Source organism: Bos javanicus, chromosome 2, assembly GCF_032452875.1.
Source record: "Bos javanicus breed banteng chromosome 2, ARS-OSU_banteng_1.0, whole genome shotgun sequence".
Classification (NCBI taxonomy): Eukaryota; Metazoa; Chordata; class Mammalia; order Artiodactyla; family Bovidae; genus Bos; species Bos javanicus.
The window spans coordinates 124,641,499-124,667,301 of NC_083869.1; the positions used below are offsets into that span (position 1 = coordinate 124,641,499).

General features: G+C 40.8%; 1 protein-coding gene across 1 annotated transcript in view; it reads right to left on the reverse strand.

Annotated features, from left to right (window-relative positions):
- YTHDF2 (YTH N6-methyladenosine RNA binding protein F2) overlaps positions 1-21,913 on the reverse strand; it is a 31,007-nt gene extending 9,094 nt beyond the window's left edge. Inside the window, exons 1-4 of the mRNA XM_061390706.1 lie at positions 20,808-21,913; positions 20,285-20,309; positions 19,634-19,713; positions 15,088-16,674 (exon numbers count right to left, since the gene is read on the reverse strand). Coding sequence (XP_061246690.1) covers positions 15,088-16,674; positions 19,634-19,713; positions 20,285-20,309; positions 20,808-20,834 — 1,719 coding nt within the window. The 5' untranslated portion in view covers positions 20,835-21,913. The remainder of the gene's footprint in view (positions 1-15,087; positions 16,675-19,633; positions 19,714-20,284; positions 20,310-20,807) is intronic.
- Positions 21,914-25,803: the final 3,890 nt, after the last annotated feature.

A 25,803-nucleotide genomic window follows, 5' to 3' on the forward strand; every position in this document is an offset into this window, starting at 1 on the left:
AATATATGCATTACGTGAATCTAAGGGCAGAAAGATCACAAGCTATATATAATTAATATTCTGCCTTCCCCATAATGAAGGAACAAAAATATCTTCCATCAATTCTCTAATTTAAAGCAGAGCTATAGTATTTTATTTAAAGTATCTTCTATCTTCTCCCTTTTGAGATTTTCTAGGTGCAGAAATGGACATTTAGTTGAAATAAACTTCTAGGAAATGACATAGGAGCACCAGGATGAAGTAAATGCATTTAACTATTAACTTTTCCTACCATCACACTTACAGAGTTAGTAGCTGAACTCCTATATACATTTCACCAAAAGGGTTAGAAGTAAAAGCCTGGATAATCTACTATTTTCAAGCCCTGAATAGTAAGTCTAACTAGTAACAGAACAAAGGGTAAGACAGATTACATTTTTTCAGTTATTCTTCAAAAATAACTGGCTCTCCAATAAGGAATACATTTGCACAAAAACTAATTTTACAATAAAATCAATTTCTGAAAACACTTCAGAATACAATTTAACAAATAAGGTTTTTTAATAACTTGTCAATCAAACCCCCCAGCTCCCAGCATTTGACAGTAAGTACAGAAAATGAAGCAATCACTGAACATGTTTCCCAGCTATTTGATAAATGACATAGCCTCCAGTTCGACCTTCAAAAATTTCCAGTGGAACCATCCTCGACACCTCCATGAATACCTCTCTAGTCCAAGCCACTGTGATCTCTCAATAGAACTTTGCTACAGACTCCTTTTAACTGATCTCTTTCAGTATTGTGCCCTCCTCAGTCTGTTCCAAGAATGGGGACCCAGCAGCATTATTAAGTACTGTATCAAAAGTTACTGAAGAATTTGATGTTTGACCCAAAATAAACACAAATGTATGTATATTTATGTGTGTGTATATCTATTTATATGCCTGAGATTATGGCTAATATTAATAAAAGACCTGTATGCAAATACTTCAGTCATATATATATATATTTAATCCTAACAACTCAGTAAGATTCTCCCCCTATTTTCATAAAATACTAAGGCTCAAAAGGTTTACTTGCTCAAATCACTAAGAGGCAGAGAAGGCTCCTAGGCTTTTCACTACTATGTTAACAAAACCAGACTCTATGACTCATGCTCAATCAATAATACCAACCTAATGAACAATATATAAATACCTAAGTTTTTTAAAAGGCCCATTATACATAATATACTTCACAGAATCCCTTCCCACAACCCCCCAAAACTAATTACCTTTAAAAATCAGTTAACATCTTTGGACAACTTCAGGATGGATAGTGGCCACTAAATCTTATTCCTTTAAATTATCTAACAACTCTAAACAATTAAGGTGCTCATAAAAAGGAAGATACAATAAAATAAGGTAAAACTTAAAAACATTAAAGCCTCTCAGAAGTAGAAGCCTCTGAGGAGTAGATTACAGCATGAAGTTACACGCAGGATATTCAGTTACACTGCCACCTTTTAATGAACAATTACAGGCAATTCACTGGAGGCTCATAATATTGATAGCTGATGAAAAATACTACTCAAAAGACCCTTTCAGCCTTAAGGTAGGCCACAGTATAAAAAGGTATACAGCCAGGCTTACCAGACACATATAACTTCTAACATTGTTTCCAAACATGAAGTCTTGAGACTAGCAGGCAGAGACCGGGAAAACTTTAGGCCAAAGGAAGAAACTTCCAGGAAAAATAAGCATGAGGAATTTGAGGCGGGGGAAACACAAAAAACTACCTAATGACATTCATAATTTAAATACAAGGGAATCAACTATGGAGCTGAGAAAATGCAGATTCCAAAGCCTCAGCTTCCAAGGTGCTCACTTAGTAGGAGAGGAAGGACAAGAATCTGTCATATAGGTACTCTCAAATGGTAACTTGTAGGACTTCTTGCTTGGTGGTCCAGTGGTTAAGAATCTGCCTGCCAATGCAGGGGAGGTGGGTTTGATCCCAGAGCAACTAAGCCTGCGTGCCACAACTACTGAACTGGCGCCCTAGAGCCTATGTCTGCAGGAAACCCGCGTACAACTAGAGAAAGGCTACACACAGCAACAGCCAAAGATAAACAGTAAATAAAATTTCTAAAAACTAAAAAAAAAACAACCCAAAGAACCATTTATGTTCTCCCTTACTCCTGCTGTCTGTCATTAGCAGCAACTCTCAAAAGGTTAGGTAGATACAATTTGCTCCATTTTTATGCTTGTGATGAGGGAAGTTTTAAACCTAAGTGCTTAAATAAAGGTTTAAGTTTCAATTAATTATGCTCTCCTCATATAGGCAACAAAGAGGTGACTGGCTATAGGCATCAAGAGATAATAGATCATTGCTGTTAGCTACTTTACTTTAAATGATAAATGCGAAGATTCAGCAAGACCAAAGAACAAAAAGCTTTGGGGCACAAGAAATTTCAGCTCTTTTACGACCTAGCCAGTGTCTTAAGAAAGTTATTCCTTTTTGAATCTCAATTCCCTAACTGTAAAATGAAAATAATCTTGGGGATTCCCCAGCATCCAATGGTTAAGAGGACTCTGTTTCCATTGCATGGCGCCCAGGTTCCACCCCTGGTGGGTGGATCCCCAGTCAGGATCCCCTCCCCTCCCTGAGCTTCACAGTGGGGCTTAAAAACAAAACAAAACAAAATCTTAACTATTCTACAGGATTGTTACAAGGCATGTGCAATAACATATGGAAAGTGCCTTATATAAATGTGCAAAATAATGGCTAAATATGGGTGAATATCTGAGGTGTTAAGGGGGAAAAAGCAGGATTAGATACTATATAGAACATGATAACTACATAAACCACTGAACTGTGCAGGAAAATCAGCCAAAATGATGCGTGGTTTTGTCAGAGCAGAGAAACTATGGGTCAGCTTTCATTTATATTTTCAGTGAAAAACAAATGCAATGGGAAATATGCAAATGTTAATATAAAACTGGCACCCAAATTTAACACAAATTAAAAATTCAGTATGCTATCCACACCAACTGCCAAAAAGGTCCACATGAAGACAAAAGCTTCTATATGTCTACCCTTTATAAATGACTTCATGTTTTACACAAGTTATCTGTCCAAAATTTTCAGCTTTGACACATGTAGCAGAGTATTAAATATCTTGTTTCATAAGAACCAACAGGTATTACAACAGCAGTAAATGCAAGAGTTGGAAAGAGCAACTGCCTGCTTCTTCCCTTCCCTGCCCCCCACATTCAACAGCTGAAACTTGAAGACTTAGCCATTTTCTTCCTTCATCTTTCTTTCCACATTCTTTTTCTATATACATGTCCTTCCAGACCCAACTCAACTCGTCTTCCATAAAAATGACGACCCTGGTCTTGCTATTCTTCTCTTCTGTACTTAGTTTCATACTGTAAACTTAGCACTTTAATACACAGTATCCAGCGATCAATGCAAAGAAATAGAGGAAAACAACAGAATGGGAAAGACTAGAGATCTCTTCAAGAAAATCAGAGATACCAAAGGAACATTTCATGCAAAGATGGGCTCGATAAAGGACAGAAATGGTATGGACCTAACAGAAGCTGAAGATATTAAGATGGCAAGAATACACAGAAGAACTGTACAAAAAAGATCTTCAGGACCCAGATAATCACAATGGTGTGATCACTGACCTAGAGCCAGACATCCTGGCATGTGAAGTCAAGTGGGCCTTAGGAAGCATCACTAAGAACAAAGCTAGTGGAGGTGATGGAATTCCAGTTGAGCTATTCCAAATTCTGAAAGATGATGCTGTGAAAGTGCTGCACTCAATATGCCAGAAAATTTGGAAAACTCAGCAGTGGCCACAGGACTGGAAAAAGTCAGTTTTCATTCCAATCCCAAAGAAAGGCAATGCCAAAGAATGCTCAAACTACCACACAATTGCACTCATCTCACACACTAGTAAAGTAATGCTCAAAATTCTCCAAGCCAGGCTTCAGTAATATGTGAACCGTGAACTTCCTGATGTTCAAGCTGGTTTTAGAAAAGAAAGAGGAACCAGAGATCAAATTGCCAACATCCGCTGGATCATGGAAAAAGCAAGAGAGTTCCAGAAAAACATCTATTTCTGCTTTATTGACTATGCCAAAGCCTTTGACTGTGTGGATCACAATAAACAGTGGAAAATTCTGAAAGAGATGGGAATACCAGACCACCTGATCTGCCTCTTGAGAAACCTATATGCAGGTCAGGAAGCAACAGTTAGAACTGGACATGGAACAACAGACTGGTTCCAAATAGGAAAAGGAGTACGTCAAGGCTGTATATTGTCACCCTGTTTATTTAACTTCTATGCAGAGTACATCATGAGAAACGCTGGACTGGAAGAAACACAAACTGGAATCAAGATTGCCGAGAGAAATATCAATAACCTCAGATACACAGATGACACCACCCTTATGGCAGAAAAGTGAAGAGGAACTAAAAAGCCTCTTGACGAAGGTGAAAGAGCAGAGTGAAAAAGTTGGCTTAAAGCTCAACATTCAGAAAACGAAGATCATGGCATCTGGTCCCATCACTTCATAGGAAATAGATGGGCAAACAGTGGAAACAGTGTCAGACTTCATTTTTCAGGGCTCCAGAATCACTGCAGATGGTGACTGCAGCCATGAAATTAAAAGACGCTTACTCCTTGGAAGGAAAGTTATGACCAACCTAGATAGCATATTCAAAAGCAGACATTACTTTGCCAACAAAGGTTTGTCTAGTCAAGGCTATGGTTTTTCCTGTGGTCATGTATGGATGTGAGAGTTGGACTGTGAAGAAGGCTGAGCGCCGAAGAATTGATGCTTTTGAACTGTGGTGTTGGAGAAGACTCTTGAGAGTCCCTTGGACTGCAAGGAGATCCAACCAGTCCATTCTGAAGGAGATCAGCCCTGGGATTTCTTTGGAAGGAATGATGCTAAAGCTGAAACTCCAGTACTTTGGCCACCTCATGGGAAGAGTTGACTCATTGGAAAAGACTCTGATGCTGGGAGGGATTGGGGGCAGGAGGAGAAAGGGACGACAGAGGATGAGATGGCTGGATGGCATCACTGACTCGATGGACATGAGTCTGGGTGAACTCTGGGAGTTGGTGATGGGACAGGGAGGCCTGGCGTGCTGTGATTCATGGGGTCGCAAAGAGTCGGACACGACTGAGCGACTGATCTGATCTGATCCTATACTGTTTCATCTAAGACACCTCCTCCAATACACACCATCTTATACTATTTTATCTGTTATCTCCTCCCTAGGGTTAACTGGAGTTAAATTAGTTCAATTAGGGATTGTTTATTCAGCAAGGGATGAGAAGTATTAGGGCAATATTTACTGAGCTAGCTGTCAGCTCCTGCAGGCTTGCAGAATTCAATGGTGAGGAGATCACATTTGCTTTCCCTAATTCAGGTAACAGAGCTTTTTCTCTTCTACAAGAAACTCCTAACTAGTGCAGGTGTCAGTCCTTATCATACAGTTTTTTAAGACAGTCAAAGCCAATACTGTAGCATCCCCAGCTTCTGTGAGATGTTTTCTTAATCCCTCCCTTTCTCCAAGGCTAAATAACCAATAGACCTAGATGAGATGTTGAAGCAGCAGATTCCTTTCGGTTCTTGTTTCAAAACAGATCACCCCAACTCCCAATTCCACCTCCTTGCAACCATTCATTCATTAAAAAAAAAATTCCTGTCCCATCGTGGGTTCCCAATTCTGCTTCACAGAGGAGGTACTTTGAAGATCACCCAGAGGGGGAAAAAACACTGAGCATGTTAAGAATCCTCCTGTAAAGCAGGCGACCTGGGTTCAATCCCTGGGTTGGAAAGACTCCTGGAGGAGGGCATGACAACCCACTCCAGGATTCTTGCCTGGACAATGCCCAGGGACAGAGGAGCCCATAGGATTGCAAAGAGATAGACAGAACTGAAGCAACTTAGCACAGCACACATGTGAAATTAGCCATTCATGGGGTTCTGAGCAAGTGTTTGGAGCAGAAAAAAAAAATTGCGATGTTAAAAAGTCTTAAAACTTATAGGACTAACCTTTACTTCTGGTAGATAAGCAAAATGGTTCACATCTCAGTAATTCTTGGTTTATACTACTCAGAGTAAATACAAATAGTAAATGATTCTAAAATTGTTAACCACTCCTTGTCCCAAACTATTCAGGTTTGGAAAAATGGCCCCCTCTAGATCAATCTTTACCCCTATCCAAAACAGAATACTGGACTTCCCTAGTGGTACAGTGGAGAAGAACCCACCTGCCAATGCAGGGGACACAGGTTCCATCCCTGGTCCGGGAAGATTCCACATACCTCAGAGCAACTAAGCCTTGTGCGCCCCAACTATAGGGCCTAGGGCAGCAACTACTGAAGCCCGAGCACCTAGACCCTGTGCTCTGCAGCAAGAGAAGCCACCGCGATGAGAAGCTATCGCAACGCAACTAGAGAGCAGCCCCGCCCACTGCAACTAGAAAAAGCCCACCACACAACCAAGCAAGACCCAGCACATAAATAAATATAAAAAAGAAAAAAGAACCAGAATACTGACATTTTCAATACTCAACTGTATTTCAGAAACTGTTACATGGTCTAATTCACCAAAACAGCCAATACTAACTAAACAGAAGCTGGTCTTACTTCATTAAATCTCTTTAAGACTTGGTTGGAATAGACAGCTTGGAAAACTTAGCAGGTTGGGAAGGGTTAGAAAACTATAGAAACAACAGCAGAGTCTGTTGAATAATGTGTGGAGGACAAAACCTTCAAACCCTTAACCAAGCACTCTCATGTTACTTTTATTCAGATAGTTGTTGGCATTTGCAGTCATCTGCTACCTCTCTGCAGTCTCTGAATAAGTTGATTATACCCCACTGTTTGAAATTCTACTCAAGATATAGCCCTTTCCTGGTTCTCTTTAAAACTCAAACTACTCCCTCTCAATCTCTCTCACTTGCTCCCTCTTTAATTCATCCTTTAAATTGTGTTACTGCTGGGGGTTCTTTCTTTGGCCCTCTTCTCTCACTGGACGTTGGCTCTGGAACCACAATAAGTAGAACATCAGCTCTGCTTTCTTAGTTTGGGTAACTGTGCAGAGGTATTTACTCTTTAGAGTTCTCTAGTCTTCATCTGTAAAACTGAGGTAAGTTGTATCTATACCACAATGATAGAATTAAATGAAAACATACATAAAAATATGTATTCAGGACAGCTGCATACTATAGACACTATAGAACATATAATTTCGGCCATTATTTTTATTACCAATATTCTTAAAAAATCTTAAACTCATCCATGCCTTTACCTACACTGAGGGCTGAAAACTTCCAAATTTCTATCAACAGACCTCTCTCGTGAGCCCAAGATCCTACCATCAACTGATTGTACCACAGGTACCCCTAATACTATTTCCAAAAGCCAACATATCTCCAAACCCTAACCTGCTGCTCATAGTACTAAGTTTTTTTTTTTTTTAATAACTATCAGCAAATGTTTCTATCACATTTCCCCATTCCCACTATCTTGATTCAGGCTCTCAGTGTCTTTCTCCCAACTATTGTAAAAAACTCTCACGTGGCCTCTGAGTCACCTCTACCTCTCTCTATTCATTTAACAGATGATTTTAGTTGCATTGCTAACCTGAGTTTCCAATTTCCTACCTATAAATTTTGTGTCTGAGAGTTGGTGCGGGGATTAAAGTAAACTATGAAAGTGCCTAACAAAGTTAGTGCCCATTACTGACTTAAGACAACTGAAATGAAGACGTATGTCAAGACTTCACTGGCTCATCAATCTGAACAACTTCCTTGCTAAACTGGATAATGATTCTCAAATTGTGGAAGACTAATTCCTCAAATTTTGTGTTATTCAAAATATGTTAGGATAGAGACATAAGTGTGTTTAATCTGCATTAAGGGAGCTTCCTGGTAGTCCAGTGGTTAGGACTCCGCACTTTCACTGCAGGGAACATGGATTTGATCCTGAATGCCTCACGGCAAATCTGCATTATTTTCTCTATCACTTTTAAGTCTAGACAATCAACAAAAATCAAGTTCTGATTTGTATACAGCATTTGCCAATTTCTGTAGTGTCAATAACATAGCTGACCTCAAACTAAAAATGGGCTATCTGTAGGGCTAAGAGACATGCAATTGCAGTGTATTATATTGATACAGACATAACTTCAAGATTGATTAATTTAAATATTATGGTTTAATGGTAATAACAGTATTCTAAATTTATGTAGTTTAATTTACATTTCAAATTGTAGTTTATAATGTAATTAAACATAAATAGAAATCTAAAACACCTATTAATACAATGTATTTAATTTTTAAATTCACATAATTTAATGATTGTATTTAACTGGCTTGCTAAAATTCTTGAAACCTAAACAGCTGCCTCACAATGAGCAAGCTCAAGCACATTATTGGACTTGGACACTGAAATACCAACTCCACCACCTGTACCTATGAGATCTCTATACAGAACCTCTTTGAGCCTGCTTCCTCATCTAAAATATGAGAATGATATACTAGATGGGAAAGCTAAACTTTTATGTGCAACAAGTTCCAAGCACTGTGCTATCATTAAGTGCTTATTACCCCCTTACTCATTCTATTTGATACAGACCAAATGCTGTTTCCTCCATGAAGCCTTTCTTAATTTCCCCAAACTTACCACTTCTCCAGAAAGCCAAACTATTTCTTCATCCCTCTGTTACAGCTCTTATCTCATATTTTATCCATTTTGTTGTACACTTAACAACACTATTTGGTCCTAAGACAAAGATGGTGCCTTGTTTATCTGTTCTATCCCAGCAATTAACACAAACACATTTGTTGAAAGATAGATACAAACAAAGGGCATGCTTCAAAAAGTTCCAAATTCAGCGTCACCTATCCTCTTTTGGTCCTCCTTTAAGAAGGCTACAGAGAGGCATTTAATCTATCCACAAAGCAAGGAAGGTGAGTAATACAAATAGAATTCCCTCAATCCTATTAGCAAAAAGACAAGTAAATTTATCTGCAAGACAGAAAACATAGACTGCCTTAGAATTTTACAAAACATTCAAGTTTGCCATCCTGATTAAAACAGGATGCCCACTCACTAGTTCTGAAGAAGTAATTTAAAAAAACAGGAGTGGGATATTGTTAAATGGAAAGAACAATACTCCCTGGTTATTTATTTCTTAAAGATTTAATAAAACAATACATGTAGCTAAAGTGATGGCTTTTTCCTTTCTGATTTTTGCATCACCAAAACTTTGATATTTTAAATTTTTTTCTGAAGTTGAAAATGAAGTCAATATTTGTAAACAAGGAACTGAATGTCCAAGTTAAAGGGTGAGGGGGGAAAATGAGAGCTGAAAGAAAAAAAAAAAACAACTTCCTTATAAAGAGAAATATTACTTGTGCCAACACTACAGTAAACCTAGATTTTTTTTTCTTTAAAAAGGAAACAATTATGTGGTAATCACCTCTGTTTCTTTGCTAAGTCTTTATTACATTTTAGATAAGCTTTTCATTAACACACAATAAATATATTACTAACTACCCAGACACCTAATCTATACTAAGATCCACTGAGAATTCACAAATCCTTTCTGTCATCTATCTTCTTCTAGCCTCAAGCCCTTTTTTATATTTTATATGTAGTTAAGTATTTAAGTCAGAAATTATAGAACACAAACAAAAATAAGGTCTTCCAAAAAAGACCTCTTTTGTATCATCAATTCCTCTCCATGAACCTCAAATGTTATCAAGCCACCTAACTCTCTCTTCCTGGAGAAGGAAATGGCAACCCACTCCAGTATTCTTGCCTGGAGAGGAGCCGCCTGGCAGGCTACAGTCCATGGGATTGCAAGAGTTGGACAGGAGTAAGCCACTGGGGAGAGAGAGAGAACCCTCTCTTAACCCTCAATTTCTCTGATCTAAACTACCCCATATGTGAATCTTCTTTACAATTTATCTAATAAAAGTCCTTTGGGTCTTTTCTTCAAACCTTCCTGTGACTAAGACTTCATTTTTAGAAAAGTTCTCTCTTTTATTTACAAAAATTTTCCTCCCTATAACCTCTATCCATTGATTCTAGTGCTGTCACTGACATGAAGAATAAACCTACCAGAGTTTTTAAAAAGTTATATTCCCCTTCTAAATCACCTCTACTAAGCTAAACACTATGATGAGAAATAAGACATAAGATAACATGTCTAAAACACACTGTGAGAAGAAGTGAGCTGAGAAGTGAGCTGTATACATACAGTAATAGTACAGGTCCACCTTTACTTCTACAAGTTTCCCACTGCCTTTCATGTGAAGGTTACATCAGGGACCTCCTCCAACCTGATTCAAATTAGACCCTACCCTTCATACCTGTTTTTTTAAGCCAACTTTGTATCTATCTCAGTAGATTCCTTCTACATCCAACTAAATGCAAATCAACTCCCTTTTCCTCAACTGATCTCCAAACTTCCTTACGAGAAACACATCTGACAATCTCCAATTAGACTTCTTCTTGAACTATACAAGAATTCCTATTCCAAATTATCTATACAGACTTGAGCTGTTCTGAAACTATGTTCACTCTTTTCAAAACATCTCTGGCTATCCTCTACGTATCTTTTAAGGCACAGCTCAGAGATCACTTCTTCAAGGATTCTTCTATGATCAACCAACCCACACCCCAAACTGGGTTAGGCAATCTTCAAGCTTGCAAACTGGCACTCTGTGCATACCTTGAGAAAACACTTTCCATTTTGTACTGTTACGTGTCACTAATGTAAGGCTCCCTGACAAGACTCCTCCGATTTTTCTGTAAAGTCTAACACATTGTAAAATTGTTCAAAGAAAAGATAAATAACTTCATCTCAATTCTTACACACCATAATAAATTTTCATTACATCCAAACACAATTAAGTCTCCATTTTTAAGTCCTCTGCTTAAAAATTTGAATCCTAGGGAGGAGGGTTCAGGATGGGGAACACATGTATGCCTGTGGCAGATTCATTTCGATATATGGCAGAACCAGTACAATATTGTAAAGTTTAAAAATAAAATAAAATTTAAAAAATAATAATAAATAAAATTTAAAAAAAAAGAAAAAGAAAATTTGAATCCTAGAGGTAAAGAAATCCTACTATTCTCACTTACTAGTAATGGAATTTTTTAATAGTAAAAAAAATTTTTTTAAACCTTAAGCCGTTGTCATTATAATCACATTTTCTCTAGATCTGTCTCTCCTAAATTCCCCTGAGCTTTCCAGTTAAACAACTGGATAAACCCTTACCCAGGTAATCTGGCTGAGTCTAATGTTGGGCTAGGCTTTAAGAGAATTACACAGCCCTTAGTCCCCTCTACTAGACTATCATATTTGTTGTTATTGTTTAGTCGCTAAGTCATGTCCAACTCTTTGTGACCCCACGGACTGTAGCCCACCAGGCTCTTCTGTCCATGGGATTTCCTACGCAAGAACGCTGGAGTGAGCTGCCATTCCCTTCTACAAGGGAATCTTCTCGACCCAGGGTTCAACCCCACATCTCCTGCATTGACAGGCGGATTCTTTACCACTGAGCCACCAAAAAAGCCTATCTTATTTTTGCCTAAAGTTAAAAGGCTAGAAAGATAAAACCAAGCCAACTATTTTATGAGGTTTATAAACAAAGTCATCACTAATGCAAGGAGCAACTCTCCCTCTATCCCAGAATACTCCGAAGTTGAGATAGAGGGAAAAATTGACTGTCGCTGCCTTTTGAATATCTGACAGAGCTCTCTCAACAAAAAAAATTTTAAGAAAAAGGCTCATGGCAATGTATAGCACAGCCAAGATCTTCAAAAAGCATGTACTTTGACCCAGCACTTAAGGATAGGTGTGAATCAATATTTATATCTTAGAACGTTACAGTGAGTGAGTGAAAGCCACTCAGTCATGTCCGAGTCTTTGCAACACCATGGACTATACAGTCCATGGAATTCTCCAGCTCAGAATACTGAAGTGGTAGGTAGCCTTTCCCTTCTCCAGGGGATCTTCCCAACCCAGGGCTCGAACCCAGGTTTCCCATATTGCAGGCGGATTCTTTACCAGCTGAGCCACAAGGGAAGCCCAAGAATACTGGAATGAGTAGCCTACCCCTTCTCCAGAGGATCTTCCAGACCCAGGAATTGAACCGGGGTTTCCGGCACTGCAGGCGGATTCTTTACCAAGTGAGCTATCAGGGAAGCCCCTTAGCATGTTTACAACAGTGTTATTTTAGCCGGGAAAAAAGTATAAAGAAGCTGACATACTCAACAGGGACTGGCGAATTACAATAAACCTTTGACAGAATACTATGAAGCCTTCAAAAGTGATGTCACAGAAGAAATATTTAACAATTAGGGGCAAGTTCTAAACAAATGCAGAGGGGCAAGTTCTAAACAAATGCAGAAAGAGTTTACAAAACAGTATCCGAGGAAAGTAAACCACATACCAGAAGTCACTAAAATTTGCTGGAAGCATCAAGCCAGACAGCTAAGAGATTCGAGCCAGATAGATCTTGAAAAGATTTTATGATATTGAATTAGATCATGTGACAGAACAAGGCAAAAATGGGTGTAGTTCTGCTTCACTGTGTTCTGCCAAGAAACATGCCCAATCACGGAACTTTAGAACAGCTGTGACATCATTTTTAGGATGAAGTATTAAGTATTTCCCTACTGACTGAGTTACCATTTGGTCAAAAGATCTTTTGCAATCTTGTAAATAATACCAAGGCAGACACACAAACACCCCACTTAAGGGAGTGTACTGCTTCAATGAGCTATCAGTCCCATTCTCATGAAACTTGTTTTATCTTGGAAGCCTAACAGACTAAAAAGTACAGTTTACAGTCAGTTATGTAAGCATGTTAAAGAGTAACAGTGGGCAACACTGGAGTAAGGCAATACTGACTGAAAGCGTAACTGGATTCGGAAGCAATCGTAGGGACCTTCCTGAAACCTCAGCAAGTTTTTCTTACAGAAAGTAAACTAAAAAGTAATCTGACACAAGTATAATAGCTTTTATTTTTATTTTTGGTGATTAGTTCACCTGAGAACAATTAGGATACTCATTCATCTAAAGTCTTTATGGAAGATCTATCAGTTACCTTAACAAAGACCTTAGCTTGATTACTACACTCACTCTTTGAAAATACAAGGCTGGTCAATGTATCTTACACCTTCTTATGAAGTTTTATCATTCACTGAACCACTCAAGTGAATTTAATACTTGATAAAGACTGAACATAAGTTAACAATCCTCAAACTTGCTACTTCAATTTTAAACAGCTTCCCCACTAGTTCTAATATACACAGAATGATCTTAACAGTTACGCTGTACATTCCAAAAAATAGTCCTGTCTTTGCCTTCTTACTTTTAAAACCACAAAATGTAGAACAGAACTTTGCAGATGAAAGCAAGTAGGTTCTTAATATATAAGACACTATGCATGTTCCAAGAGATTAAACCAAGCACCTGGATGCCCCTCACACACATTAATAATCTGCTCTGCCATTACATGATGCCCCAAAAGCCACAGTCTCCTCTCTTGTTCCTCCAGAAAGAGAAGCCTGTGCAGACATACTTAGAGCCTTTCACAAGTTTGGCAAAAATAATCAACTATCTTTTTTCTACAAGATTACAGAGAATTTTAAGTTAAATTATTAAAACTCTAGGAAAGGAGCAAGTTTTTTCTGACAGCCAACTTTTCAGTAATCTGGCTCTATCTCCACAATACTTCAGCATCACTGACAAGTATATCTTTATTTCTTATTTGTCTGTATATATAGGAAGAAAAAAGTCAACCATCCTGTTTTAGGCAACTACAGACCTCTGATTCTGTATTATGGAGGTGGAGAATCTACCTGAGCAAAGTTATTCCTTTGAGCAGTCCTCCTTTACAGAGGCAAAAGAAGTGCCTCAGGTCCTAGATCAAGTACAGAAGATCCCTATGAATTAATGACCAATTCAAGGAGAATATATTTACATAACCGTTGCTGCTGCTAAGTCGCTTCAGTTGTGTCCAACTCTGTGTGACCCCATTGACGGCAGCCCACCAGGCTCCTCCATCCATGGGATTTTCCAGGCAAGAGTACTGGAGTGGGGTGCCACTGCCCTCTCCATGTAACTGTCAAGTTTTGTTTATTTTACATTTGAAACTAACCACTCAGGATTCTATCATTAATGAAAAAAATTTTAAAGTATTATCTCCTTGCCATTATCTTTTCACCTACTTTCTACATTTAAATATGTTTAAGTTCTGGATAATACATGATCTGCCCTGACCAGTATTTTATCATTCGTTTACGGTCCTTACACACTCAATGCACAGGACCAACTCTTTCAAATGTATTCAACCTTTTAGTATAGATCTATTCCCCATCACTCTGTCCAAGATAACCACCTGTTACAGAGAAACAAGAAAGTGGATCTTTAGGAATACAGCAAAATGTTAAGAGCAAGAGGCCAGCTTTTTCCAACCATCTGTTTTTCAAGTTTTATAAAATAAACAAACTTTTCTAATGGGAAAAATATCTTGGAAAAAAAAATGATTAAGCAGAACACTACAAAAGATAGGAATAAGGAAGAAAGTTCTGAAAAACATCCTCCTTAACACTGTCAGTTGTCAGCAGGCAGGCAGAAATGTCAGGGCTTGGTGACTCTTGAAAATAACTAAGTACCCAGCTAGGCCAAAACCTGCAACAGAATTTTTATCTTTTTCTCTGCCACATTACAACCTCAATCTTTTCCTACTTTCAGTTCTGTTTCTTTCACTTCAATTACTCCCTTTGTGTACTTTTCAGACTCACTCTTCACCTGTTCCTGCATAGTCAGTTTCTCTATGGTTTCTGCTTTCCTTTAACTTAAGCCCACATTTCTGTCCCCTATTAATGTTCCCACACTCTTTCACACTAAGGTTCAAATAATAAGACCAATTATCCTCCCATAAAGACTTGAACTGTTAAATGATACTTGTGTTATTTACAAAGCTTTTATTAACGATTCAGTATTATACTTCTCCTGTTCTCTCTAGTTCCTTCTCCTTCCCTTAAAGTTTTAAGAAGGGAAAGCTGGTTACCTTTTTAACACTTTCTTCTTCCTCTTGGCGTTTCTCATAGTGTGAGAAGTCATCAAAAATGGAAGTGGTGTGCTTGTAGCTGGCTATGATTTTCAACACCTGCTTAGCTTTTTCCAGAGGCACTTCCTGAGTGTCCCTGGAGTTGGTCACTGGTTTATTCTCGTTGTTCTCTAGGCGAATGTGTCGCAGTTGGCTATTGGGAACGTCCTTCACAAAAATCCACCTGACATCAAAACGGCCCTTCCATTTGTCCTGGGACCACACACCTGCACATGTGTTGTAGTCCACAGCAGATTTCATTTCTGCGACACCACAGAAGTGTCCACTGCCGTTGACACTGAAAAGTAAGTAAACGGGGCCTTTCCCGTTCATGGAGCGATAAGCAGCATCCAGTCTCTTGTTACCATGCTCTGTGCTGCACCAGATATTATACTTAATGGAACGGTGGATATCGTCCTCGGAGTAGCTCTTAATGATGAAAACCCGGCCGTGTTTCAGATTCCAGTCAAAATCCTTGGGGTTATAGTTATTAATGGACCGAAGCTTCTCCAAGACGGGATGAGGTTCTGAAGGAGTAGATCCAGATCCAGCCTGAGTCTGTCCTACTCCATTACCATCCACCCCATTATGACCGAACCCACTGCCACGGTTCCGAGGTGCTACCCAGCGGGTTGGCTGAGCTGCCTGCTGCTGCACTGACAGCTGAGCAGGCTGTGGTGGAGGTGGAGGCAATGGCTGCGTCTGTTGCCCTACTGATGCCTGAGCCACTGGTGGGCTATTGTTAGCCTGCTGACCTACAGGCTGCGGAGACCCTTGGGTTGGCTGCTGACCTATATTCTGAACCAAAGCCTGTGAGGGGGCTTTTGCCACAGGACCCTTGTTATCCCAAGTTCCAATATCCATGTTATGCTTTATTGGGGGTGGTGGAAGACTTGACCCTGCAATGCCATTCTTGGTCTTCAACTTGGGTTGCTGTTTCGCAGGCTTGCTAGCAATATCAGCCCAAGATGCTGGTTTTGGAGGAGCAATGGTAGCTGGAGGCAAACTATTGGAAGCCACGATGTTACTAGTAATGGACCCACTACCAACAGCAGAGCCTACAACTTTTGGAACACTGCTTGCAACTTCTGTGCTACCCAACTTCAGTGCTGCCATCCCTTGGTCTATAGTATTCATGCCAGGAGCCTTATTGAGGGTCTCACTGGCAAAAGCTGACTGTCCATCAATCATGGCTCCACCCAAGGAGCTAGGTGCATAAGCATAATTGCTACTATATCCAGAACTCTGAGTAGACTGTCCCTGAGAACTGTTATTTCCCCAGGCTGAGAAGTCAATCCCACTGGGAAAGAAATTAAAACCATGCTGACCAAGAAATGGAGTGCTACCCAGGGCTCCTGGTTGTCCAAACATTGCATCTGGTAGAAAGTGAGGCTCTCCGTTGCTGAGCTGTCCATAAGAAGTTAGATAGGGCATGGCTGTGTCACCCCCAGTAGACCAAGCAGCTTCACCCAAAGAATAGGAGAAGCCAATGGAGGGACTGTAGTAACTGGGTAAGTAGGAATCTGACATGGCAGTATATGCATTATTCTGTGGAAGGAAAAAAAAGGCAAATTAGAACTAAACACAAAAATAAATAAAACAACCAGGACATTTCCTCTCCGAATTATTCATACAGTACAAACATTTCAGCCATTACCATAAAAATGAGTGTTTTTTTTTTTTTTTTCAGATGGTCTCTTCCCATAAACTTGCTGGCATTTTTATAGACTAAGATATTTTGGTTTAATCATTGAAGTGTTTAAACATTTAAAACTAAACTGACATACAGTGAACACAGGCCTTAGCTTTTAGTGCTTCAATTCAGAAAAGGGAAAACCCAGCATCTCACCAAGTGCAAGTCCTGTTCTGTGAGAAAGAATGTGTGCTTAGCTGCTCAGTCGTCTCTGACTCTTTGAGACCCCATGGACTGTAGCCCACCAGGCTTGTCTGTCCACGGTGATTCTCCTAGCATGAATACTGGAGTAGGTTGCCATACCCTCCTCCAGCGTATCTTCCCAACCCAGGGAGAACCCATGTCTCCCACACTGCAGGTGGATTCTTTACCAGTTGAGCCACCAGGGAGCCCAAGAATACTGGAGTGGGTAGCCTATCCCTTCTCCAGGGATCTTCCTGACCCAGGAATGGAACCAGGGTCCTCCTGCATTGCAGGTGAGTTCTTTACCATCTGAGCTACCTGGGAAGCCCACTCTCTGAGGATACCTTTATTAAAACCACTATCTCTGGACTGAAGGAATGGGAATACTGACAGAACAGAAGAATATTCAAAAGAGTTTCCTATTAAAACTGCATTGTATAACAAATAAAACAACAAAAAGAACTAGAAATTTCAATTTCTATCCCCCAAATCTGTGCAGCCATTACCCAACCATAAACCAAAAAGAAAAGTTCAATACATCTAGTTTATAATATAGCTTTCTGGCAGACCATTTGAGAACATCAGTAGACGCCACTATTTAATTATAACCTTAAATTTTAAAAAATGAAAAAAAAAAATTATAACCTGGAAAGAAAGTACACAGTGGCTTCCAGAGGATTCAAAACTAAACAAGTATTGCTATTTGTTCTGTTTCATCTATAAAAGTAAAGGCTGTAGCTAAAATGTACACTTAACTTTTCCATTAAAAACAGGAATTAATTTCTAAAGGCATGGTACAGTCCGTATCTTTAAAAAAGGAATCATCCTTGATAATAACAACCAGAAAAAGTTTTACCCAACTAGTCTTCATATTAGAAAACATTACATTGTAAAAACATTCTTTCATCTGTGCTGACAGTATTTTAACTTTTTTTTAAATAAACCCTACAACTCACAAAGTAGTCCCTTAAATCAAAGTAACAGATACATACAATTGGTTTCTATACACCCAGAGTCAGCTCAACTCAAAAATAGAGTGCTTTATCCTAACTTCAAAAGAGCTCTGGTATCTAAGACTCCACTAACTAGTCAATAGGGAACGTTGTTCTTGATAACTATTAATATGCTAGGTCTGTATTAGTTTGTATTATCAAAGCCAAGAGTACTTCTCCCTGGCCACTAAAAACACATCTCTTGAAGATTAAATTTTTTAACTAATGCAGTTTACTTAAATAGTGGTGCTTTTCTCAACCAATTTAAAATTTTCTTTTAAAAAACTAAGTGACATATACCCTCAAGTTTACAAAAAATCTAAGTCTCAAAGATAGTGTTATAATTTTAACAGCCCCAAATTCATTATAAATAAGAAATTCAGTCTACACTTAATACATTAAGCCTGAAGAATTATTTCAAATGTGATAAAAATTGGTTAATAGATGAAACACTCTTGACAAACTACAAAGATTCTTAAATTATGTCTTCTCAACCAAAATTTATATACCACCCCCTAAGTTTTTCAAGACATTTAAGTTTTAGCTTTCTTTGTAATAAAACAAATGCACTCATTATCACAGGTTATATTATAACAGCTGAATACCTACACCTGATCTGGCAGGTTCCCACATGCCCCTGAGCTCAAAACTGAATTACACAATGTTTCACAAGAACTACCTAGAATTATGTTTCCAAATGCTCTCACTCTCCCTGTTATGATTATGTAAGCAAACTACTTCAATAGCAGGAACCCAGTGATAGTTCATTCCTCTACTTCCTTCCCTACTTTTCCTGATTAACTGGTTGTCTTCTGTAAAAACTTTTCCCCAATCACTTACTTAGTGGTTTCTACACTTTCAATGCAGAAACTTTTACATAAGGAATCAGAGAGTTTTACCTAAGAATTAGGCCCAAACATGCACTCTCACTAACATGTCAAGTTATTCCAAACTATTATATACATCACAGAGCATCTGTTCAGAATTTATATAAATGTTCCATAAGCTTCTCTATCTTCTAGGATATTCCGAATGAGTTACTGTCAATTTTCCTTTTGGCTAATTAGTCTGGGGAATTATATTTATTAGCTACAACATTGTGGCTGTGTCTTTGGGATTCAAAATACTAATACAAAGACCTGCCAAGTCAAAACATTTTGTGTGCACAGGTCATGTTCATACGTGAACCTACATGCAACTCATCTTCACATGAGAAGATAATTACATTGCAAAAACTGAATTCCATTATTCTTGATCTATCTTTGTGCTGAACACTATGTTATATCACTTTAAATCCATTTTGTAAATTCTATAGCTCCCCAAAGAAGCCAACGTGAAAAACGTTTTAGGGGTGAAAATATTTAACACAGAAAAGTACTCAAGTTTCACACTGTTAGATTCTTGGTAAGGAGGAAGAACTACTCAAACAAGTGTTGCTGTTAGTACACTATAAAATGTCATCAGTACTAGCCTCAGAGAATTGTTTGCTGACAATAAAGATGAGAATCTTAACAGCCTACAACATCTGTAGCAACTTTTAAAAGTCGTCCAGTGAAAATTAGATTTATTGATAGAGCAGAGCAAAGAATAAACGTATACTACATCCTACGATCAAGCATGTAAATGGTTAACTACTCACGGGCCTTGCCTGTGGACTCAAGTAAGGTTCAAAATCATCATCGTTTAATCCATCCTTTTGATGTACAGATCCATTTTGTACTAGAGGAAAAAAATTCCAATTAGGAGTGTCTCAATCGTACAATCTACCTCCCAAATTAATCAAATTACCTCCTAACAAGAGAAAAACCTTACTAAACAGAGCAAGTTTGTATTTCAGAACGGTAAAGATGAGAGTGAATGCTGAGCAACAATTCGTCAGTGAAAATGTCTCCCTCCATCCAGAGAAAGTTGATCTAAAAAGGTCATTTAATTGGCTCCTCTAGATTTCAATTCCCTCCCGCTTCCCCTCCCCCACCACATGTGAGTACTTCCAGAGTGTGATCCACGAGGATGAAAAACAAAGGCCTTCTAAGACCTACAGGAAACTAAGGACCTGGAACATTTCAAGACCGATTCCACCCCCCACTTCTAATGAATTACTCCTTGTTCACTAAAAAGCTGTTCGTCAGCTGCAGGAACACACCGAAAGGGTCAAACACTCAAGTGTGTGAGGCACCTGCAAACTAAGCGGCTTCCGAAAGGTCCTCTCCCCGGGGCGCTTCCCGGAGACCCCGCCCCCCCACTCCGGGTCCCCCCGCCCGCCCCGGGCCACCGGCGGAGCCGGGCTCACCTTTGTTTCCTTGACCTTTTGGTCTCTGCAGGCGAAGGAAACGTCACCGAGCGGCAAGTCGTCCGAGGAAGAAACGGAAAAGGAAAGACAAATTAAAGCCGGGCCCGAGAAGGGAATAAAGGCGCAGGCCTGAAGAGCGGCGTCAGGAACGGGGGTGGAGGGGAAGGCTGAAGATGGGAGGCGGGGGAAGTGCGAAGCCGGAGGGGGCCGCGGAGAGGAGCCGGGGCCGCGCCACAAACAACGCGAGGGGGCCAGGGCTTCAAGGAAGGGGAAGGAAACAAGAGAAAAACGAGGCCCTCTGAGAGGAAGGGACGCGGCGCGGCCGGCGGGCTCCGAGGCCCGGGGAAGAGCGGGGAGAACGGGCCGAGGGCGAGGCGCTGGGCGCGGCCGGCCTGAGAGGCTCGAAACCTGGCCCGCGAGAGGCGCCGCCTCGCCTTGGCCCGACTGGGGGCGGCGGGTCCGGGCCTAGTCAGGCTCCCTCTCGCCTCACACAATGGCCGAGGCATGCGGGCCGGGCCTGTACCTGCTCCAAGAGGCTGCTGGCCGACATGGCTCTCGGATCCTCGCGGGTGAAGACGGCGGCAGACTCTCCTCAGGGCGGCGGCGACAGCGGATGAGCCCCGGCGACGAGAACAGACGGCGCGGTGGCGGCTTTTGTCCCTGACACTCGGGGGCCTCGGCGGACGCAGCGGAGACACAGCGCGCGGCTCGGGCTCCGGCTCCGACTCGGCGACGCTCTAGCCCGAGAGCTCAACGCCCGTCTCTATGCCTTTACGCGCGCGCTCGCTCCTCGCAGCCGAAATAAGAGCGCCGGGCGGCGGAGGCGGTCGGCGCGCGCGGCGCGACGCTGACTCTCACATTCACTCACCCACGCGGAAGGGGCCCGGCGCGAAGCACCCCGGGAAGGCAGAGGCGGGACCGCAGCGCCCTCTGGTGGTGTGGAGGAGCGGAAGCGGCGCGCGCGGCCTCCCCGCCCCCACCGCTTCGGGATTGGGGCCTAGGAGGGTGGGATTGGCGGCCGGGGTTGCACCACGAGGTTTTGACTAACAGCTGGAGCTGAAGAGAGTCCCTTTAGCTTGAGGAAGCCCACAAAAGTTGGTTTTTCGGGGAGGAAGCGACCCTCAAAGGCTGAGCGACCTTAAACCTGCTTCCCAGTTCTGGATGGCACACTCCCCCTCATATGGGAGGGAACACAAACGGGAGTCACAGGGCCCTCAGGGAAAGTTCAAAGGGACCCTGTCTTGAGAAAGAAAGCCCCTCACCTGGTTATTCTCTTCTGTTATCAGGCTACAAGAAAGAGTACCCAGAGAACAAAAATATTCACAAAAAATCTGATCCCCTGAGAAAGAGATTTACCATTTGGCGGTTGCAGGCAGGAGAATCTACAATTCTTTTTCAGGAACATCGCTGGCCCCCATGATAATCTGTTAAACTGTGGATTTTCTTTCTAAGGAAAACACACCTCGCACAACTACACAAAATTTTACTGATCTTTCAATGAGCCCTTACCTGGAGAAGGAAGGAAATTAACGCTCTTTAAATACCTGCTGTCGACTTCGCTCTGTTGTTAGGTGTTTTCAAACATATTAAAGGCTTTCAGCATCAAAACAGCTGGCAGTCAATCCATTTTACAACTGAGGAAACAGAGAGGTTAAGGCATGTGCCCAAGGTCACAAAGCTATCAAAGAAGTTTGTCTGACATTGAGAGGAACATAATAGTGTCCCTCCGACCCCAAGAGAAATCATATGTATTGAGGAGGTCTAAAGGATGGGGGGCACTGGTGGTAAAGAACCTGCCTACCAAAGCTGGAGACACAGGAGATGCAGGTTCTATCCTTGGGTTGGGAAGATTCCCTAGAGGAGGGAATGGCAACCCACGCCAGTATTCTTTCCTAGAGAATCCCAAGGACAGAGGAGCCTGGTGGGTTTACAGTCCATGGGGTCCTAAGGACTCAGACAGGACTTAGCGACTGAGCACACACACATACACACAAAGGGTGGGCAGAATTATTTTTCATCAGAGGCAAACCTGACTCCTGCAAGGATATTTGATATGGGACAGCCCATCACCTAATAGCTTTTGTTTTTGCAAATAGTAGTAAACAGATGAATAATGCACTCTTAAGGGTCAACCTGATACCATCCACTCCCTGGATACAGGAAGCTTTGGTGGACTCAGTAGTAAAATAAGTGATAACATGTTGTATGTTGCATCATAATTTTACTAAAAGTGCTCAAAGTACTTTTTTCCTACCCATAATCACATTTATGGTTGGAAAGGATAAGGTGAGGTACCAAATATGATAGATTCTGGCAAAATCCAGATTCAGAGGATAGATCCCACCAAAGAAAGAAAACTAACCTGGTAAGCCTTTCTTTTTTTTAAAAAAAGGAAAGATAACTTAGTCAGTTAACTCCATGACCCAGATTTATGTGCAAACTGTAAGAAGTTGCCTAACCTACCCTTGTATGGTAAATATAGGATTAGACCAGGAGTCATAACCTGGGAGAGGGAGTGACTAAATACAGGCCTTCTCAACAGATTTATGACTCTAGGTAAATTACTAAAACTTTCAGTGATTCCCTCATTTGGTGAAAAGGATAAAAATATCTACCTAACATGTTTGTTGCAAAGATTAAGTTGCATGAATCAAAAAACAAAAACATTAAAGTAAATCTCATACATTTTAAGTTTCTTTCCTATAATCCCATTAAGGCATGATAGTGAAAATTCCCAGATCAGATCAGATCAGATCAGTCGCTCAGTCCTGTCCGACTCTTTGCAACCTCATGAATCGCAGCAAGCCAGGCCTCCCTGTCCATCAACAACTCCCGGAGTTCACTCAGACTCACGTCCATTGAGTCAGTGATGCCATCCAGCCATCTCATCCTCTGTCGTCCCCTTCTCCTCCTGCCCCCAATCCCTCTCAGCATCAGGGTCTTTTCCAATGAGTCAACTCTTCCCATGAGGTGGCCAAAGTACTGGAGTTTCAGCTTTAGCATCATTCCTTCCAAAGAAATCCCAGGGCTGATCTCTTTCAGAATGGACTAGTTGGATCTCCTTGCAGTCCAAGGGACTTTCAAGAGTCTTCTCCAACACCACAGTTCAAAAGCATCAATTCTTTGGTGCTCAGCCTTCTTCACAGTCCAACTCTCACATCCATACGTGACCACAGGAAAAACCATAGCCTTGACTAGACGGACCTTTGTTGGCAAAGTAATGTCTCTGCTTTTGAATATGCTATCTAGGTTGTTCATAACTTTCCTTCCAAGGAGTGTCTTTTAATTTCATGGCTGCAGTCACCATCTGTAGTGATTTTGGAGCCCAGAAAAATAAAGTCTGACACTGTTTCCACTGTTTCCCCATCTATTTCCTGTGAAGTGGTGGGACCGGATGCCAGGATCTTCGTTTTCTGAATGTGGAGCTTTAAGCCAACTTTTTCACTCTCCACTTTCACTTTCATCAAGAGGCTTTTGAGTTCCTCTTCACTTTCTGCCATAAGGGTGGTGTCATCTGTGTATCTGAGGTTATTGATATTTCTCCCGGCAATCTTGATTCCAGCTTGTGTTTCTTCCAGCCCAGCGTTTCTCATGATGTACTCTGCATATAAGTTAAATAAGCAGGATGACAATATACAGCCTTGACATACTCCTTTTCCTATTTGGAACCAGTCTTTTGTTCCATGTCCAGTTCTAACTGTTGCTTCCTGACCTGCATACAGGTTTCTCAAGAGGCAGGTCAGGTGGTCTGGTATTCCCATCTCTTTCAGAATTTTCCACTGTTTATTGTGATCCACACAGTCAAAGGCTTTGGCATAGTCAATAAAGCAGAAATAGATGTTTTTCTGGAACTCTCTTGCTTTTTCCATGATCCAGTGGATGTTGTCAATTTGATCTCTGGTTCCTCTTCCTTTTCTAAAACCAGCTTGAACATCAGGAAGTTCACGGTTCACATATTGCTGAAGCCTGGCTTGGAGAATTTTGAGCATTACTTTACTAGTGTGTGAGATGAGTGCAATTGTGCGGTAGTTTGAACATTCTTTGGCATTGCCTTTCTTTGGGATTGGAATGAAAACTGACCTTTTCCAGTCCTGTGGCCACTGCTGAGTTTTCCAAATTTTCTGGCATATTGAGTGCAGCACTTTCACAGCATCATCTTTCAGGATTTGGAATAGCTCAACTGGAATTCCATCACCTCTACTAGCTTTGTTCGTAGTGATGCTTTCTAAGGCCCACTTGACTTCCCATTCCAGGATGTCTGGCTCTAGGTCAGTGATCACACCATTGTGATTATCTGGGTCCTGAAGATCTTTTTTGTACATTTCTTCTGTGTATTCTTGCCATCTCTTCTTAATATCTTCTGCTTCTGTTAGGTCCATACCATTTCTGTCCTTTATCGAGCCCATCTTTGCATGAAATGTTCCTTTGGTATCTCTGATTTTCTTGAAGAGATCCCTAGTCTTTCCCATTCTGTTGTTTTCCTCTATTTCTTTGCATTGATCGCTGAAGAAGGCTTTCTTATCTCTTCTTGCTATTCTTTGGAACTCTGCATTCAGATGTTTATATGTTTCCTTTTCTCCTTTGCTTTTCGCTTCTCTTCTTTTCACAGCTCTTTGTAAGGCCTCCCCAGACAGCCATTTTGCTTTTTTGCATTTCTTTTCCATGGGGATGGTCTTGATCCCTGTCTCCTGTACAATGTCACGAACCTCATTCCATAGTTCATCAGGCACTCTTATCTATCAGATCTAGGCCCTTAAATCTATTTCTCACTTCCACTGTATAATCATAAGGGATTTGATTTAGGTCATACCTGAATGGTCTAGTGGTTTTCCCTACTTTCTTCAATTTCAGTCTGAATTTGGCAATAAGGAGTTCATGGTCTGAGCCACAGTCAGCTCCTGGTCTTGTTTTTGGTGACTGTATAGAGCTTCTCCATCTTTGGCTGCAAAGAATATAATCAATCTGATTTCGGTGTTGACCATCTGGTGATTTCCATGTATAGAGTCTTCTCTTGTGTTGTTGGAAGAGGGTGTTTGTTAATGCCCTCCTTTCAATAATATTTTCTTAGTGCCTGAAATTTTGATTAATCCCTTTGGGATTACTTTTTGTCCTACAGGAGTTCCCAGTTAAAAGGCAGATATCCTGGGGGGAAGGATATTCTCTAAACCTGAATTAGTTCACAAGATTGGCTTTAACAGGCCCCTGAACAGAACACAAACAATATTGATATACATTTAGGGGCTTTCCTGGTGGTTCAGTGGCCAAGACTCCTGGATACCACAGCAGCGGGCTCAGTTCAGTTCCCCAGTCAGGGATCTAGATCCCACATGCTACAACTAAGACCCAGCACAGCCAAAAAAAAAAAAAATTTAAGACATATGGGATTTCCCTGATGGTGCAGGGTTAAGAATCCACCTGCCAATGCAGGCGACACAGGTTTGATCCTGATGCGAGAAGATGCCACATATCATGGGACAACTCAACTTGTTCACCACAACTACTGAACCTGTGCACTAGAA